At 39.2% G+C, this 17840-nt stretch overlaps 1 protein-coding gene and 1 long non-coding RNA gene across 2 annotated transcripts in view; one reads left to right on the top strand and one right to left on the bottom strand.

The window, feature by feature from the left end:
* Nucleotides 1-708: 708 nt before the first annotated feature.
* On the top strand, nucleotides 709-17831 carry prrg4 (proline rich Gla (G-carboxyglutamic acid) 4 (transmembrane)). The gene is made up of 6 exons (XM_088334649.1): nucleotides 709-1135; nucleotides 11244-11407; nucleotides 11478-11505; nucleotides 13011-13152; nucleotides 16586-16771; nucleotides 17662-17831. The coding sequence occupies exons 1-6, from the start codon at nucleotides 1036-1038 to the stop codon at nucleotides 17687-17689; spliced, it is 648 nt and encodes a 215-aa protein (XP_088190775.1). The 5' UTR covers nucleotides 709-1035; the 3' UTR covers nucleotides 17690-17831.
* The window catches only part of LOC148367644 (uncharacterized), a 16342-nt gene continuing 3598 nt past the window's right edge, over nucleotides 5097-17840 (bottom strand). The window contains exons 2-3 of the long non-coding RNA XR_015850354.1: nucleotides 17639-17729; nucleotides 5097-5289 (exon numbers count right to left, since the gene is read on the bottom strand). This is a non-coding gene — a long non-coding RNA (uncharacterized LOC148367644). The remainder of the gene's footprint in view (nucleotides 5290-17638; nucleotides 17730-17840) is intronic.

Raw genomic sequence — 17840 nt, 5'->3', positions numbered from 1 at the left:
CCAGGGAGAGTGAGAGCACTGAGCTTAAACAAAAGGGAAGCCAATCTGTCAACGAGCCGCAGCTGGCGCCACACAGGCGGGGCCAATTGAGCGCCATGGCAACTATGACACTATAGGAATTTAAAACTGTAATTTCAGATGAGATTTAGCTTGTATTGGTTTATTTGATTGAATCTTTATTCCCAACAGTTGGAATTATGAATATGTATTAAAAATTGAACAAGGAAAATCAAAAATTGAAAAAAGGGGAACGCAAGTTTTGTTTTTTCAATTTGGATTAAACATTATACAGGGGAAAACAAAAAAAACGGGGAAAACAAATGACCAAAACAAAGGAACAATACTTTTGTTTTTGATTTCCAATCTGTTTGATTTAAATTTGGCTTTACAATGCTGTGACAACAACATCGTTTTCTATCATTTTCAAACATTAGATTATTTTAATTAATATGAATGTTAAAATCTAAAGGGTTTGGCCTTTTTAGAAGTGTACCTTGCTTCGTTTTCCATAATATTAATCATAATGATAGCAATAGAAAAGTTTGTATCATTAATTTTAGTCGCATTCTATCATTGTTTCTTTTTTTTTCACAATACCAGGCCCACTGAAGTGTGCAGTTTTGTTACTTCGATTTTACGTAAATATAAATCAACCTTGTAGAAAATCAGAAACTGTTGCCATCTAGCGCCCATTCATGTGCACAACATTCCACGCGTCATCCAGGTATGGCGCTCGATTGGTCGAGCCTGCGCAGGTAATTCAAGGAAGAGCAGTTTTGACTTTAGAGTAAACAAAATTCCTTTGACCCAAGTTCAAGCCACGAGCGTCCTCTTGAGAATACCTCTATAACAAATTACAAAAGAAAAGTGGACCCTACTGCTTGTGACGTTTCGTGAGTCTTATCAGTAGTATGTGGGGGTATAAACGGCGGTTTATCCCGTGGACATAAACGACTGTTGCCTACAACGAGATTAGTGGACTTTATGCAAACTTATCTTTTGTTGGCCTTTTGATGTGTCGGTTTCTGCCTAGCCATGTTTTTTCTCCTCGTCCCCCTGGTCCTCTTTTTCACCTGTGCAGAGCTAGCCTGCGTCAGGAGGTTGCACTCCATTGATGACGAATCTCTAGAAGCAGGTGAGTCGATTTTTAGACAACTGCAGATCAAAAATTACAGACTTGCACCCCTTAACCATTATATGACCACCAGTGTTGGGCACGTTACTGAAATACTGTAGTTACAGTTTCTAGTTACTTCAATATGTATAACTAGTCCGTTTTGGGAGTTGCTTGCAACAATTCCAAATTCTACCCAAGCACCACCCAAAAAGATATCATTTGTAAAACCCTCTTTCCTTAATAAAGGACAGTCTGTGCTTATGTTACCGCGGTGTACGTGTCCCACCAAAGATCCACATTCACGCTGGACTGGATGATGAGGTTTTTATTATTACAGTTTCTGCAAATGGATGAGTCACAACATTAGCTTTTTCTGCTGGGTTTGATCTCTTTGATCTCTTTGTAGTTCTCTCTCGTAAGACTAACAACAAAGCATATCAAAGAGCTTTCTTTTCACTTTACAGAAAATACATTAGAATATCACAATACATTTTTACATCTTTACATTTTAACAAGATACTTTTAACAAGAGATCGTATAGTGGATTTTTAACGTTTACAATGAATTCAACATGTTTTTCTTTAGTCTGAATTTTAACCAACATCATCCTTTTTTAATGTATATGAGAAAATAGGAATTAAAACAATAATGAGTATAAAAATGGGTACAATTTACCTGCAAATGGATGAGTCACAACATTAGCTTTTTCTGCTGGGTTTGATCTCTTTGATCTCTACAAGGGGAATTAATATTTAGTAAAACAGAAACAAAACGAAAATAAACGTAAACAGCTTGACAATATCAATCACATTACTATGCATGGTGAGAGATTTGTCAGCTGGGGTTATAATGTTTAAAATTATCTTCTTTTGTGCAGCACCAAAAGATAGGTCTTACCTTTGTAGTTCTCTCTCGTAAGACTAACAACAAACCCCGCCTCCTGGTCACATGTTAGAAGCCAAAACCAAACCCCACCCCATACCAGCAGATGGCACTGTTGGACTCAGCATTGCAGGACATTTACCAAAAACTATACACATATTTCAGCAGGAATTTCAATAAAACAAAAGTTATTATTACACCCGTTACACTTAAATATGATGAAAAACTCTAGAAACAATACGTAAACAAAGCAGCGTCGCAAATGCTACACTGCCTTGAAATTTAAAAAGTTACTAAGTTACCTCCTGAATTTCTGACACCAAAAAGTACGTGCTAGTCCGAAAGTAACTGTCTAGTTATCGTATAGGGCACGATTCGGAAACTATGGGTCGCGAGCCATATGTTGCTCTTTTCATGAGTGCATATGGTTCGGTGATAAAATACTACTTGTGCAAATTTCCTCTGTAGTTTTTCAATTACGATAAACCCAGTGTAGAGTTTGGTGCGCGGATAGCCGAAGCTACTTCGAAAACGCAAAACATTCTGTCCAGTATATGAAGGGCACAGTTTGCAGCATGGGTCAAGGAACCTACGGCTTGCGAGCTATATATGGCTCTCTTCATGAGTACATCTGGCTCGGGGAAAAAATAGTACTTTTTACTATATTGCTTCATATGGAGCTGGTTATCATACATGCGAAGCCGAAACAATATGGTTAGTACTGATGTCCGGTCCACTAAATATGGGACAAAATTTTAACTACAGGTTAGAGTCTGGGTTTCACACCAGCAGACCCCGTTTTGGCCCCTTTATATGGAAGCTTGTTAAACAATTTAGGTTCACTGTTGAGACACTTTATAATGAAAACTCACAGAGCATACTTTAACCCGAAACAAAAGTTTAACCTAGAAGCTCTAGCAAAGCACCCAGAGCAATTTGATTGGGTGAGCGGTAGGGGTGGGCGGAGCTATACATAGAACAGGACATGTGCAATCTTTCTATGTTGCCCAGCGCTGTCAGGACTGAAGGTAAATACGTTGGTATCCTCGTTTGCAGTATTTTGGGACATTTTTACAAAAGAAGTTTTCTTACACTTTGTTTTGAAACCGTTACTTAGGGGGAAAAAATGACAGACAATATGAGCCTCAACAGAAGTAACTGCGGGAGGGAGACACATTTTAGGTGGTGTATTTATATTTATATAGGCTATGAGAAACCAACAAACGTCAGACAGTGAAATAAAATGTGCTGAAGAATTGGCTTTTATCTGGAGAGTGGGTTTGGCAGTTTTGTTGAAATTTGTCGTCAAATATATGGTGTGCCTCTCCCCCAACATAGTTTTAAATATTTTTGCTTTTATGGCTCTTTGGGTCAAAATATGTTACCAACCCCTGCTTTACAGTCAAAGTGTCACACCACTGTTTTGGCTGTACATTGCTAAAGAATCTTATGCAAGCTTGTAAAAAAATGCATGTTCGGTGTTGAGAAAATGATAAAAATCCACAGAAAAAAACTAATTATCCCAAAACGCTAGCCAAGCACACAGAAACATTTGATTGTGTTAGCGGTATGGGTGGGTGAAGCTATGCATAAACAGCACGCTCCTCTCTTTCATATCGGTCCACTGCTCTGATAAGAAATACATCCATTAACGTTTGCAGTTTTTCGTGACATATTTACAAAAGAAATCTGCTTGCACCTTGTTTTGAAATTATTATTTGTCAAAATAAAGGTCAAAATCCAAAGTAACTGTGGGAGGGAGACAAGTTTAAAGTGTGACATTTCTTGATATAGGACACAGGCTCTGGCATTGTTCTTATTTCATAAATGTTATTAAACTATCTTACTTGCGTAGGTTTCTTTCGGGCACTCCGGTTTCCTCCCACATTCCAAAAATATGTATGTCAGGTGAATTGGTCGGTCCAAATTGTCCCTAGCTGTTATTGGGCGTGTGAGTCGTCTATCTCTGTGTGCCCTGCAACTCTTTGGCAACCAGTTCAGGTTGCCCACTGCCCACTACTGAAGACAGCTGGGATGGGCTCCAGCACCCCCGCGACCCTACTGAGGATAAGCGCTACAGATAATGGTTGGGATGTATCAATCTAATGCCACGCAGTGAAATATAATGCTATGAAAAATTAGTTTTTGTCAGGAGAGCGGGTTTTCCTGAATTTCTCAAAATGTATGTCTATTTGGGTCAAGACGTTTCCCAACCCCTGGTATAGAGCCTATATTCACATAGAAGACAACCCCCTGTAGGTCAAACTGTGGAAACATTGAACTATTCATATTTTTTGGTTTAGCATGTTACTCTGAAGGTAATTATGTAGTTACAAACAGTGTTGCAAAGTAACGCGTTCCTGGAATGCAATTACTTTTCTCAATCCAAGGACTGTAACATATCTTTAATACGCAAATGTAATTTAACTGTCGTTACACCATGGTGCGTTTCTCCGCCACTTTTTAAAGCAAACCACTAATTACTATATATGTTGTTGTTTAACGGTTTCTCGTTCATAAATTGCCATACATCCCTCAATCTGCCAGCAGCACAACACTGAATATGGCATTTGCTCAAGGTTTATGTTTATATGTACCTACAAAATACAACTGAATATAGTTACGGTGGTGCCATCTCAAGCAGAGTACGAGGCCGCGTAATTTCTCCCTTCTTATATTGTGATATTATCCCTATCGTATACACTCACATCTAAGCTGTATTCACAGCTCTAAAATGAAATACTGAAATCAAGAAGCAGGGGCTATTTTGGTTTCAGAGATTTGGGGGTGCTGGTCACCCAAAGTGTTTAGCTGGTATATATTTTATTATATTTTACTCCAAGTGATTTAGGATCATTCAATACTGTTCTGGAGTCTCACTTCCCATTTGTGAACATCACCTTACACTTCAAACTGATCGACTGGGTAGCGCTGACAAACATTTACAAATAAATTAGGATGAGGTTTTGTTAATTTCTTTATAGTTACTGTGGGTAATAGCCTCTCACTTGGACATGTTGCTTTCTTTTACAAAAAAAAACTGCAAATGTGGTGCTGGGAGGATGACCACACACATAGCTTACACGCACGCAACAATTAAGCTGGGCATTGTTATATTCAATTCCATGCAGCTGAAATGAGGACAAATATTTGTTGATGAGCAGCACGGCAGCGCAGTGGTCAGCGAATGTGCGGCACAGTTCTGAGGTCGTGAGATTGAACCTTCCTGTGTGGAGTTCGCATGTTCTCCCCGTGCTTGCATGGGTTTCCTCCGGGCACTCCAGTTTCCTCTGTCATTCCAAAAACATGCATGTTAGGTTAATTGGCTGATCCAATTTGTCCCTAGGTGTGAATGAGCGTGTGAGCTGTCTGTCTCTGTGTGACCTGTGACTGGCTGGCAACTAGTTGTCCGAGGACGCCACCATAACTGTATTCAGTTGTACTCTGTATGTAAATATAGACAAACCCACCCATCAAATTGAGGTAGCTGGTGGATCGAGAGTATGTGACAATGTGAGAGACCCTGGTGTGTTCAGAACTTGGAGGACATTGGAATACATGATGTGCATCTCATGAGTAGCAAAATAACGCGGTTATGCACTATTTGGTATTGACGGAAGTGTCACATAATTTTATTAATACTGCATTACAGTACTTCTTACAAAGAAATGCAACGTCTGATAAAAAGCACAAGTAAGAATACAAGATACAGAGAATCAAAGTGACAAAACTGGAACATTTTTCTACTAATTGTTTTGCTAAGCCTTTTGCAAGCTTTTTGTTTTTTCTGGGTACACGTAACAGCAAGATATGTGTTGACATATGTTAGCTCCCTCCAAGTGGCGCTCATGTTATGTCACATAAATGCAAATGTCTTGGTTTATGAGTATTTAAAATAATGCAAACTTGTTAGATAATTCATGTATTTCTGCTGTTAATCTACAGTGCATCCGGAAAGTATTCACAGCGCTTCACTTTTTCCACATTTTGTTATGTTACAGCCTCATTCCAAATTGTATTAATTTAATCTCTTATCTCAAAATTCTACACAAAATACTCCATTATGACAATGTGAAAAAGTTTTTTTTTTAACTTTTTTTGAATTTATTAAAAATAGAAAACTAAGAAATCACATTTACATAAGTATTCACAGCCTTTGCCATGAAGCTCAAAATTGAGCTCAGGTGCATCGTTTTTCCACTGATCATCTTGAGATCTTTCTACAGCTTAATTGGAGTCCACCCGCAGTAAATTCAGTTGATTGGACATGATTTGGAAAGGCACAAACCTGTCTATATAAGGTCCCATAGTTGAGTGTACATGTCAGAGCACAAACACCAAGCATGAAGTCAAAAGAACTGTCTGTAGACCTGCGAGACAGGGTTGTCTTGAGGCACAAATCTTGGGAAGGATACAGAAAAAACTGCTGCTTTGAAGGTCCCAATGAGAACAGTGGCCTCCATTATTCGTAAATGGAAGACATTTGGAACCACCAGGACTCTTCCTAGAGCTGGCCGGCCTGCTAAACTGAGCGATCGGGGAAGAAGGGCCTTAGTCAGGGAGGTGACCAAGAACCCGATGGTCACTCTGTCAGAGCTCCAGCGTTCCTCTGTGGAGAGAGGAGAGCCTTCCAGAAGGACAACCATCTCCAGCAATCCACCAATCAGGCCTGTATGGTAGAGTGGCCAGACGAAAGGCACTCCTTAGTAAAAGGAACATGGAAGCCCGTCTGGAATTTGCCAAAAAGCACCTGAATGACTCTCAGACCATGAGAAACAAAATTCTCTGGTCTGATGAGACAAAGATTGAACTCTTTGGTGTGAATGCCAGGCGCCATGTTTGGAGGAAACCAGGCACCGCTCATCACCAGGCCAATACCATCCCTACAGTGAAGCATGGTGGTGGCAGCATCATGCTGTGGGGATGTTTTTCAGCAGCAGGAACTGGCAGACTAGTCAGGATAGAAGGAAAAATGAATGCAGCAATATATAGAGATATCCTGGATGAAAACCTGCTCCAGAGCGCTTTTGACCTCAGGCTGGGGCGAAGGTTCATTTTTCAGCAGGACAACGACCCAAAGCACACAGCCAAGATCTCAAAAGATTGGCTTCAGAACCACTCTGTGAATGTCCTGGAGTGGCCCAGCCAGAGTCCAGACTTGAATCCGATCTAACATCTCTGGAGAGATCTGAAAATGGCTGTGCACAAACGTCTCCCATCCAACCTGATTGAGCTTGAGACTTATTGCAAAGAAGAATGGGCAAAACTGCCTAAAGATAGGTGTGCTAAAATTGTGGGATCATATTCAAAAAGACTTGAGGCTGTATTTGCTGCCAAAGGTGGATCAACAAAGTATTAAGCAAAGGCTGTGAATACTTATGTAAATGTGATATCTTAGTTTTCTATTTTTAATAAATTCAAAAAAAGTAAAAAAAAAAAAAAAATTCACATCGGCATAATGGAATATTTTTTGTAGAATTTTGAGATAAGAGATTAAATTAATACAATTTGGAATGAGGCTGTAACATAACAAAATGTGGAAAAAGTGAAGCGCTTTGAATACTTTCCGGATGCACTGTAAATCAATATGTATATTTTAATTAAGTAAGTTTTTAACCAATAGTAAGCACTAAATAAACTTACCGCCTCCTAGTGGTAAAAAACATCATAATTCATAATAAAAACAATAATCTCATTTCATCTCATTAGCTGCACCGCTTATCCTCAGTAGGGTCGCGGGGGTGCTGGAGCCCATCCCAGCAATCATTGGGCAGTGGGCAGGGGACACCCTGAACTGGTTGCCAGCCAATCGCAGGGCACACAGGGACAGACAACTCGTTCGCTCATTCACACCTAAGGACAATTTGGACCGGCCAATCCACCTGAAATGCATGTCTTTGGAATGTGGGAGGAAACCGGAGTGCCCGGAGGAAACCCACGCAAGCACGGGGAGAACATACAAACTCCGCACAGTAAGTCCGGTAGGTGGATTTGAACCCACACAGGAGGTTCCCAAGACCTTAGAACTGTGCCGCACACGCGCTAACTACTGCGCCGCCGTGCTGCCCAAAAATAATAATGATTTAATTAATAGGAAAAATAAATTAAAACAAAACTACATTTAAACTTGCATGTTTTAAAATACTCCTGGATGGAGAAATTAGGATTTATTTTACATAATGTTAAGTCTCACCTATAGGGAGCTGCTACAGCTACCCAAAAAACTGAATCTCATAAAAGGCATGGCGGAAAAGAAAATACAAGAAAAATAGTTTAGTTTGGTCCCTTTGAATCTTTAGTTTTTTTTCTTCCTTGTGCTTTTTATCACTTGTTTTTGGTTGCAGGACACAATATAGTGACATACAGTGGTCAAATAGTACACAATGTCTCTTTAATGCAGTGTTTTTCAACATTTTTTGAGACAGTGCACGTTTTTTACATTGGAAAAATTTCACGGCACACCACTTACCAAAAATGTTATAAGATGACACTGAACAGTATGTTTAATTACAATATAATTTATAATACCCCAAGTTTTTACAGCACAGACACTTGACAATGACATAATAATATTTGCAGAAAATGATTCATAAATGTTTTATAAAATTTTACATTTTAAGAAGTGACATTGGATAATTTCTCACGGCACACCTAAAGATCTCTCACACTAGTGTGCCGCGGCACAGTGGTTGAAAATCACTGCTTTAATGTGTGATGTATTTAATTTGTTTTAAATTAACAATTAACATCTCATCTCATCTCATTAGCCGTACCGCTTATCCTCATTAGGGTCGCGGGGGGCTGGAGCCCATCCCAGCCATCTCCAGGCAGTGGGCAGGGGACACCCTGAACTGGTTGCCAGCCAATCGCAGGGCTCACGGGGACAGACAACTCACTCGCTCGCTCATTCACACCTAGGGACAATTTAGACCGGCCAATTCACCTGAAATGCATGGTTTTTTGGAATGTGGGAGGAAACCGGAGTGCCCGGAGGAAACCCACGCAAGCACGGGGAGAACATACAAACTCCGCACAGGAAGTCTGGAGCTGGATTTGAACCCACGACAGGTTCCCATGACATGAACTGTGCCGCACAAGCGCTAACCACTGCGCCGCCGTGCTAACAATTAACATTTTCTTTATTATTTAAAAAAAAAAAAAGTAAATATCTAGTCAGTAGTGAATCGAGATTTGACTTCAATTTAATGAGTACGTTTGTTACCTAGAAAAAGCCACACAAAGTCAAAATTGCAATAACGTGACGCAAAAAAAACATGATTAAAAAACTAAATAAAATCATCTGCATAATCAATATATATATATATATATATATATATATATATATATATATATATATATATATATATATATATATATATAATATTACATTATCTGATTAAAGTGGAAGTCAACCTAAAGGCTTTTCTTCCAATATTTTGATGTTAGGGCCTCTAATAGTCTAAAATGGCATTTTGTGTTTGGATAGTTAGATGAAACCCAGACCTCAAATACCAGCCTGGAGAGGGATGGGCACCGGAAGGCTGTACTAACCCAAGACACAACAAAGAAAGCGGTGCCCCTACGACCCAAAGGGTTAAATGATCCCTGAACCTTGAACCACACAAAGACAATTTCGACCTGAAGGTTGTGGATAACAAAGAACAGCAACATGATTGGCCAATAGTGACAATGATGTAAACAGTTTATAATACTCAAAACCATGAACAACAGTGTGCAACAAAAGTCAAAAAAACAAACTGAAATCTCATTTGCAAATGTCAAATCAAGCCATGTTTATTTGTATAGCCCTTAATCACAAAGAGTCTCAAAGGGCTGCACAGACCACAGATTATTGCAAACCACAGAGACTATTAAGACACCATCCCCTCATCTAAAACCTACATGAGGGCAAATAATACACATATTATCAACATAAAATATAGGTTATTCATATGCTATAGAGTAGAAGTGTGTTTTAAGCTTAGATTTAAACATTTCCACTGAGGTTGCAGATTGAATCTCAGGGGGGAGAGCATTCCACAGCACCGGGGCCCGGATGGAGAACGCTCTCAAACTATATCAAGGTGTATTTTGCTTCTCAACTCATATTTTACAAACACAATATCAATACAAATGCCTTGTATAGATGAGTGGTGGCCCATAAACATCTCATTGTTTTAAGGTTATTCTGTGTTCATTAGGTGCGTCTTCAACTGGTAATCCATACTAAGGGATAGTTCATTGCTCTAAAATTTGCTTTGCTTCACTTCACTTCAGGAGTCTTATGAGAAAGGACATTTCTCACATTTCTCTGTGAATTTTCCCTTATTCACACAATTTAGGAGGGAAAATGTGTGAAGAGAAAACCCTTCAGAAACTTTTAAATGTATATATCGTGACTTTAAACCATGCAATAATTTCTAATAAATGACTGTTATAAAGACATGAAAATTTGTCGAAATTATTAATAGAAAAACCCTCTAGTTATATAGGGGACAGTTCACCTATAATTCTTCGGCTTAAAACCTCTTGTGGGATTTGTTAATCTTGTGATGTTTGTTGCAATATGCCTCAAAAGAAAAATCTACATCTGAAAAATACAGAAAAAACAAATAAGAAATATTTGACAACCACTGGCCATGACCGTATTGTACCGGACATTCTGATTCACCAGCTCAGCAGGATTATAAAACATTCTTTGCAGAGGATTAAAACCATGTTTGAGATAATCATGTTACACGAAATGGTAAAATTAGTGATTTAATAAATATATATACCACACCCATATCCCCCTAGTGGGAGGTGGCTAGAGTCATTTCCTACTCTTTTTGGGAGATTGATTTAGAGGAGGGGATTCCCAGCCCCCAACTGAGGTGTTGGGAGTCATTAGGTGACCAAACCCCCCAATTCCAACCCTTAATGCTGAACGCCAAGCAGGGAGGCAATGAGTACCAATGTTGTAAGTCTTAGGTATGACTCGGCCAAGGCTTGAACCAGCGACCTCCCAGTCTCGGAGCGGGCGCCCTACCATCTAGACTACTGATCTGGATTTAATAAATGATAAATGTTAAAATATGTGTTCAGTTTTTAAATGGGTAACATTTAGAAGCTGTATTTTGAATCAGTCCTATCATTTTTTAACACAATGTGTGCTTTATGCAGTGTATTAACTTAAGTACAGAGAGTAAAAGCTTTTGCCCTGGCTGTCGTGACTTTACATGTCGCAATATGTTTGGCCTGTCAGTGTTTGCGGATGAAGGGGAGGCCAATTCGTTCCTGGGTCGTCATCTGCTGTTCAACCGGTTTGATTTTGAGATTTTCGTCCCTGGAAACTTGGAACGAGAGTGTTACGAAGAAGACTGCAATTACGAGGAAGCCCGTGAGGTTTTTGAAAATGTCCAGGCTACAGTTGAGTCACGCAATATGTTAAGTAACACGCTGAATTCAGAAGACTAACTCCGATATTTGTGTTTTACAGAATGATTTTTGGAAGCGATACACTGCAGGTAAGGACAATTTTTTTGTGTAATAATAAACTACTAAATATTAAAATGTACACTCAATGGCCATAACATTCACAACTCTAATATCGAATATGATATTAGTGTACAGTATTTCCCATAGAATGGGGAGTGTCCGAGGGGGTGCTCTCCTAGAAGAATATGCCCTTAACCCTCCTGCCTTTCTTCAGCAGCGTTGGACCCTTTTGCTCTGCGGTTTGAGACCTGATTTTTATTTCCTAGTTCCTGCAGATGCAGTGTACTGTTGCTGCTAATCCCTTGATGAGCACCTCATCTTTCATTGGTGGATCCGCAGACCCCTGAACGAGGTTACCTTTTCCCACCCAGCCCTGCATTTCCTCTATGTCCTAGAACTTTGTCCAGTTCCATTCCAGTCGTTGCCGTAAGGTCTGTTCGTCTTGCCCCTTCTTCCACCCTGCCTCTCTGAGGGCCTGTCGGCTTGTTTTCTTTTATTTGACTTTGTAGTGTGTTTGGGTGTCCTTTACAGAACTAGTGCGTAGGGTGACTGGCCCTCCACTCCCAGTAAAGACTTTCCTGCAGTCATCCAGTCTTTCCTGGTTGTCTTTTAGACATTCCTGAATGCCAACTGCTCTTTCACAGTAGCCACTAGATCCTGTCTGGAAAAACCCATTGGAAATAAAATTTGGTGGTATTCCTGCCAATCATTTCTGCCTGATGCACCTCATCTGGTGCCTTTGGAATGCTAGTGTACCCTAAACATTTGGGCCTGACTGGGTCATCAGCTGCGGACCACCGGATTATGATGTTTTGCTCCTTTAACCCCAGGAGCCAATACCATTAGTATAAATCAATATTTGGCTTCCTTTCCTGCTTCGACTCATTATTTTTACATACAGTTCTTTTTTCATGTTGTCTTACTTATTGAACTCCAGGCCTCTGCCCCTAACCACTCTGCTCAGCTCAAAAAGCAGGCATACACAGAGATGACGCCTCTTAGTTACTAGTGCCTTCCCTCTAAAAAAGAGAAGGACAGATTGGGAGAAAGGGAGCGCCTTTTGTCATTTACCTTAAAGAGGTGGTATCGGAAACGCTGGTATAATACATTAGAATTCGGATTCAATAATAGCGCTTTAGTTGACACATCTAATCTGTTGTTTTTTTTAACAGTTATTATTCTGTTATGACGGTTGTATCCGTTCACCTGAAATGAGCTTCTATGAAAATACATAATTTAGTAAAACGTGTTGTTTACACAAGCCCTTGCCTGACTCAAGTCATGCAGAGCAATTGCAGCTCCTATAAAACCTGTCTGTCTGCCTGAGCACACAATATTTGTCAAGCTTCTTGTATTGACAGTCTGCTGCTTTATTTTTTTCATTAAGTATCATACCCAAATTATATGTAAGTTGTTTATCAATAAAACAATTTTTATTGTCAGAACGGCGATCTTTTTTTTATTTTTTATTCATTGTTTTAGTCAGAAAGAGACACAATATGATGCTTGCTAATTATTTTCTGATGCTCCACAGAGAAGACCAAAGGACCTTCAAGAGTGGACATCACTTCCCTTTTAGTGGCACTGGTTGTTTTGGGAGTCGTGTTTGTCCTTGTGGGCTTGCTGAGTTGGTACTTTTGTCCAGGCAAATGCAAGGACAGCCTCAGCCAAGCCAGGTAAAGGAGATCGGGGTTAACAGTAATTCCATCGCAAAAAGCCTCTAAATTATTATGAAAGTTTACCAAGATTCACTTCTCTATCAACAACTGATACCTCACAATACACATTTTGATATTTGATTAAGATGAGTTAAGAAACATAATGAAAATAAACACAGGGTTTAGGTAACGACCAATCATGGTTAGCTGACTTTGTGGAGTATTGACAGGTATTTTTACTCTACAACAAGTGACAAAATAGCCGCCACCTAAAATATATTTAGCCTATTTTGCTGATCAAGTCAATGGAACATTATACGAACTACTATGCTGTGACTAATGGTAAGGCAAAGAGCACAGGTGTCAAAGTGGCGGCCCGCGGGCCAGATCAGGCCCACTAAGGGATTGAATCCGGCCCGTGAGACAACACTCAGAGAAGCACAAGATAAAAACAAGCTGCAGGTTGAAATATGTCAACTTGATGTTGCTAAAGAATGGTGCTTCTCACAAAGACACTGCACTTGTATTTATTTCTCTCTCTCTCTTTTCTATCCCTTTTCTCCCACTGTCTTTCACTCTTTGTGTCTCTCTTTTTCTCTTCCTTTGTTGCTCTTTGTCTCTTTCTCTCTCTGTCTTTTTAACTTATTTTGCTCTAATTTCCTTTTTTTCCTTTTCTCTTTCTCTCTTCCTACCCTTTGCGCTTTCTTTTCTCTTTTCTCTCCTTCTGTCTTTCTATTTCTCTTTAGATTTCTTTCTTCCTCTCCCTTTCTTTCCCCCTCTCTCATGACTTCTCTTTTTATCTCTTTTGTTTCTCAGGCTCTCCCCCTCTCTCTCTTTCTTTATCCCCCCCTCTTTCTCTTATTTCTTTATCTCTCTTTTTCTTTCTCTTTAATCTACTGGTCCGGCCCCCAACAGAATGTTTGTTCTATCGTGTGGCCCCCGAGTTAAAATGAGTTTGACACCCCTGGCATAGAGCATATTATTGTAAAAAAAAAAAAAACTGTATTTGGGTTAATCAACACTCTAAAGTATTATTTTTATTATTCAAATACACTTATAATTGTAAAAATTGACAGTTTGAAAAAAAAGGCATTTTCTAAGTTTTTGCATAGTTGGCAGAATCTTTAGTCGGGATGTTAAGGATTAATATAAGTACTAACCCCTTAATTTTATTTTAATTGGGAAAACCAAATGTTAATTGTACATTAACACCCATTTAAAAGCCGTTATTGTTGTCTGAACTTTTTTGAAAAAAATATTTTTGTACAAAAACCTTTTTGAAAGACATTTTTGATGGGATGGGTTTAAAATGTCTTCAAAATCCATCAAATATTGTTAATATACATATTTTTTATATAGTTTGATTTATGTGATAATTTTTCCAATTCATTATTTTTTATTTTTAATGGGTTGAATAAAATTAATCATCCAGTATTGTAAAAATCACTATTTTGTTTTTGTGCCAATTGCCCAGCCCTATTTTGAAGTGTAACTGTACAATAATACCTCTACATACGAGATTAATTAATTCCCTTATTGTACTTGTATCAAAAATTGCTTATATCTCGAGCAATACTGAATATAGCATTCCAAAAAAGTCCAGCGATAGTCAACACCTATGAAGTATAGACATTTATTTATTTATTACTTATCAGTAACATATAATAAATACGACTGTAACAAAATAACAACTCTAGATCTATAAATAAGAACACAGGACACAGAATTGCAGGTTGTCCTTATACAATCATACAACTGCATTAGAGGGCTTCTCCATTCAGTGGAAGAACACTATGTAGAGAGTGGTTTTCTTGCTTCATGTTAGCGTCGGGGATCCTCTGGTTGAGCCAGGTCTCTGTGATGATAAAAATACAGGAGTCACAAATGTAGCGATTAGGAGGAATAGGAGGACATCCGTTTTCTGGGTAATCTATCTGGTGTTGGTGAGATACAGGCTCGTCAGGGGTGGCTTGAAGTAGCCACTCTTAGAAGCTGCTTGTAGTAGTCGAAGTGGGCCAGACCCGCGGCCCCGCTCAAGCTTTCTCTCCTGACGCCGCAATTAGCCGTCTCTGTCTCTTTCCGCACCCGATAACAGTCCATGCAGCACCCGGTGATGATTAGCATTTCTTTTCACTTTTCTGACTTTCCTCAAAGTCCAATTAGATTATTTAATTTTCCAATGTAACGAGCTGCTAAAATACTAGCTGTCGCTGTGCCTAGCAGTTTTTTTGGGTAAGACATCGAATTGCAGTGTTCATTTTACCTCTGAAAAGTGATGGGTCCAGGGGACTCGCATGCTCAAAAATCTATGGGTCCCAACAGAGATCTATGGGTCCCCAAAATTTAGTGTTGTCGAGGTTGAAATTGTAAATCGGTGACAAATAATATAATAAAATCTATATATTCATTCAGTTTTAATCATCAAATTATTAATTCATTTTCTGCATCAAATTATTGTTGGTAATATGATTGTTAAAGGGATAACCTCAAACCTGTCTTTTTTTCATTTTCTCCTTTTATACTTCCTTTTTTTCTTAACTTCTTTATACAACATAATCATTCGTAATATAATGCATCAAAGCAAGTAAGCCGTTAGAGAGCAGGCTCTCTTGAATGAGTTGAGCCGAAAAAGCCGGTTCTCTAAAAAGAGACGGACTTTTCACCACACAACTCGAGATCGGCGTGCAGACAAAAACTCGATCCACGAGACCAAAACAACAATGGCGGATCTGCCTGACGAAAAGTTTGGAGTGCGGTAAATCTTTGTTTAAAAAAATGTAATCGGGTAATAATGACAATTTTGTGTCAAAAAAGTTGCGTCCCGGGGACGCACGTTGATTTGAGACTATGCGTCCCCAGCAAAAATAATGCGTCTAAGACGCAGGGACGCAGGCAAACGAGGACACTGGAATTGTCCGCCCTCCCAGCATTCACTAGCCTATCACAAGTCATGCCCAAGACCCCCCTCTACCCCTAAACACACACACACAAAAAGACCTTCGCAATCTACCTCTGTGATAGAATTTGCTTTGTGTTGTCTGCTGCAGAACACAATGCATGCACGTGGAACATCCATCCTCTAAGTATCGAAACCGCCAAAATTAAACCACGATACAACGAAGGGATTACTGTAACTGAAAAGCAATTAATCAGGTCGGCCTTCCAAAAATCATCCAATCCAAAATAGCTACAAAAGACATATTTTATATCATTAAAAACACACTTGAATAGTAATGGGAGATTACAATACAGCAATAGGATAAATAAGATGGTGATAAAATGACTTTGAAGCTCCGCCACGCGCTAAAGCAGCAGAAATGTTGTTGCTTACTCGGCTGCTGGGTTAAGATGATCTCAAGCAGCTCGTATATAGAAGTCTCACTGTGTAAAACTTGAATAAACAATAATAAATAGATATTGTGCAAATGTCTACACTGTGTTGTTCCCACAGCTCAGTTCGGGTTCGTCCCAGGAGGAGCAACGCCCCTCTCATACGTAGGCTAGAGGAAGTGTCGTTAGAGCCTGTTCTCCCACCGCCGCTTCCTTCGGATGACGTGGAGGCCCCGGGACTGCCCTCTTATGAGCAAGCCATTGCAAAAAGCGGGCAACACGATGCCCCGCCTCCTCCCTATCCAGGGTAAATTATCCACTTTAGACAAGAGGTCAGGAACATATGGTTCGTGAGCAAGAGATGGTGCTTTTCATGAAAACTTCTGGCTTGGAGAAGAAATGTCTCCATGGTAATCTTCATCATTACTTTCCACTTTTAGTGGATAAGTAGCCGAAGCAACACAATAAAAAACAGTGAAGTAGTTTTGTCCAGAATATATAGGACAAAGTCCCAACTACAGTTTACAGTCACGTTGTTACACCAACAGACACCATTTTGGCTGTACGACTTTAGGGAATTCTTCGTACGGAAGCGCCATGAACAATTCATGTTCACAGTTGAGACACTATATGATGAAAACCCACAGAAAAACTGTAAACACCAGAAAACAACAGCTAAGCACCCGGAGCAATTCGATTGGGTGAGCAGTTGGGGTGATTGGATTTCTGCACACATAGAGCACTCCCAAACATACATTCCAATCCTTTTTCATTTAAAGTATTTTGTTACATTTTTACTAAACTTCTTTCGAAACCATTATTTACGACAAAAATTACCTTGACTTAAAATAATTGCAGGAGAGAGACTAATTTTAAGTGGAAATTTTGTTGATATGGGACACAGGCCCCTGCAATTATTAATTACATCAAATGCTACACAGTGAAATAAAATGTACTGAAGGATTAGGTTTTGTCTGGAGAGCGAGATTGGTGGTTTTGTTGAATTTTGCCCTAAAATATATGGCGTGCCCCTCAAAAACAAATAAAAATATTTTGATTTCATGGCTCTTTGAGTCGAAAAAGTTCCCGTCCCCTGACTTAGCAAATTTATGTAATTCATGATTATCATCATTAGTATTATTAGTAGTAGTTGTGTTCATATTTTTGTATTTACCAGTTTTTGTCTTCTCTTGCTAGGACCCAACCTGAACGTATTCGCAGGTAGTCTTTAAGAGTGTCCCATCTGATTCCACTCCAGAGAAGCTCTACAATGTATACAAAAGATCACAAGATTTACTCGATTCTTGTACCTCTTTTTTTACCATAGGAATTGACTTGTCCTATTAAACTCATGTATTTGTCCTGAATTGAGTTTT

This window comes from Urocampus carinirostris, chromosome 4, assembly GCF_059441175.1.
Source record: "Urocampus carinirostris isolate Australia breed hairy pipefish chromosome 4, RoL_Ucar_1.0, whole genome shotgun sequence".
In the NCBI taxonomy this organism is placed as follows: domain Eukaryota; kingdom Metazoa; phylum Chordata; class Actinopteri; order Syngnathiformes; family Syngnathidae; genus Urocampus; species Urocampus carinirostris.
Note: the sequence above shows the minus strand (reverse complement) of the source record. Positions and strands in the feature narration are given on the sequence as shown.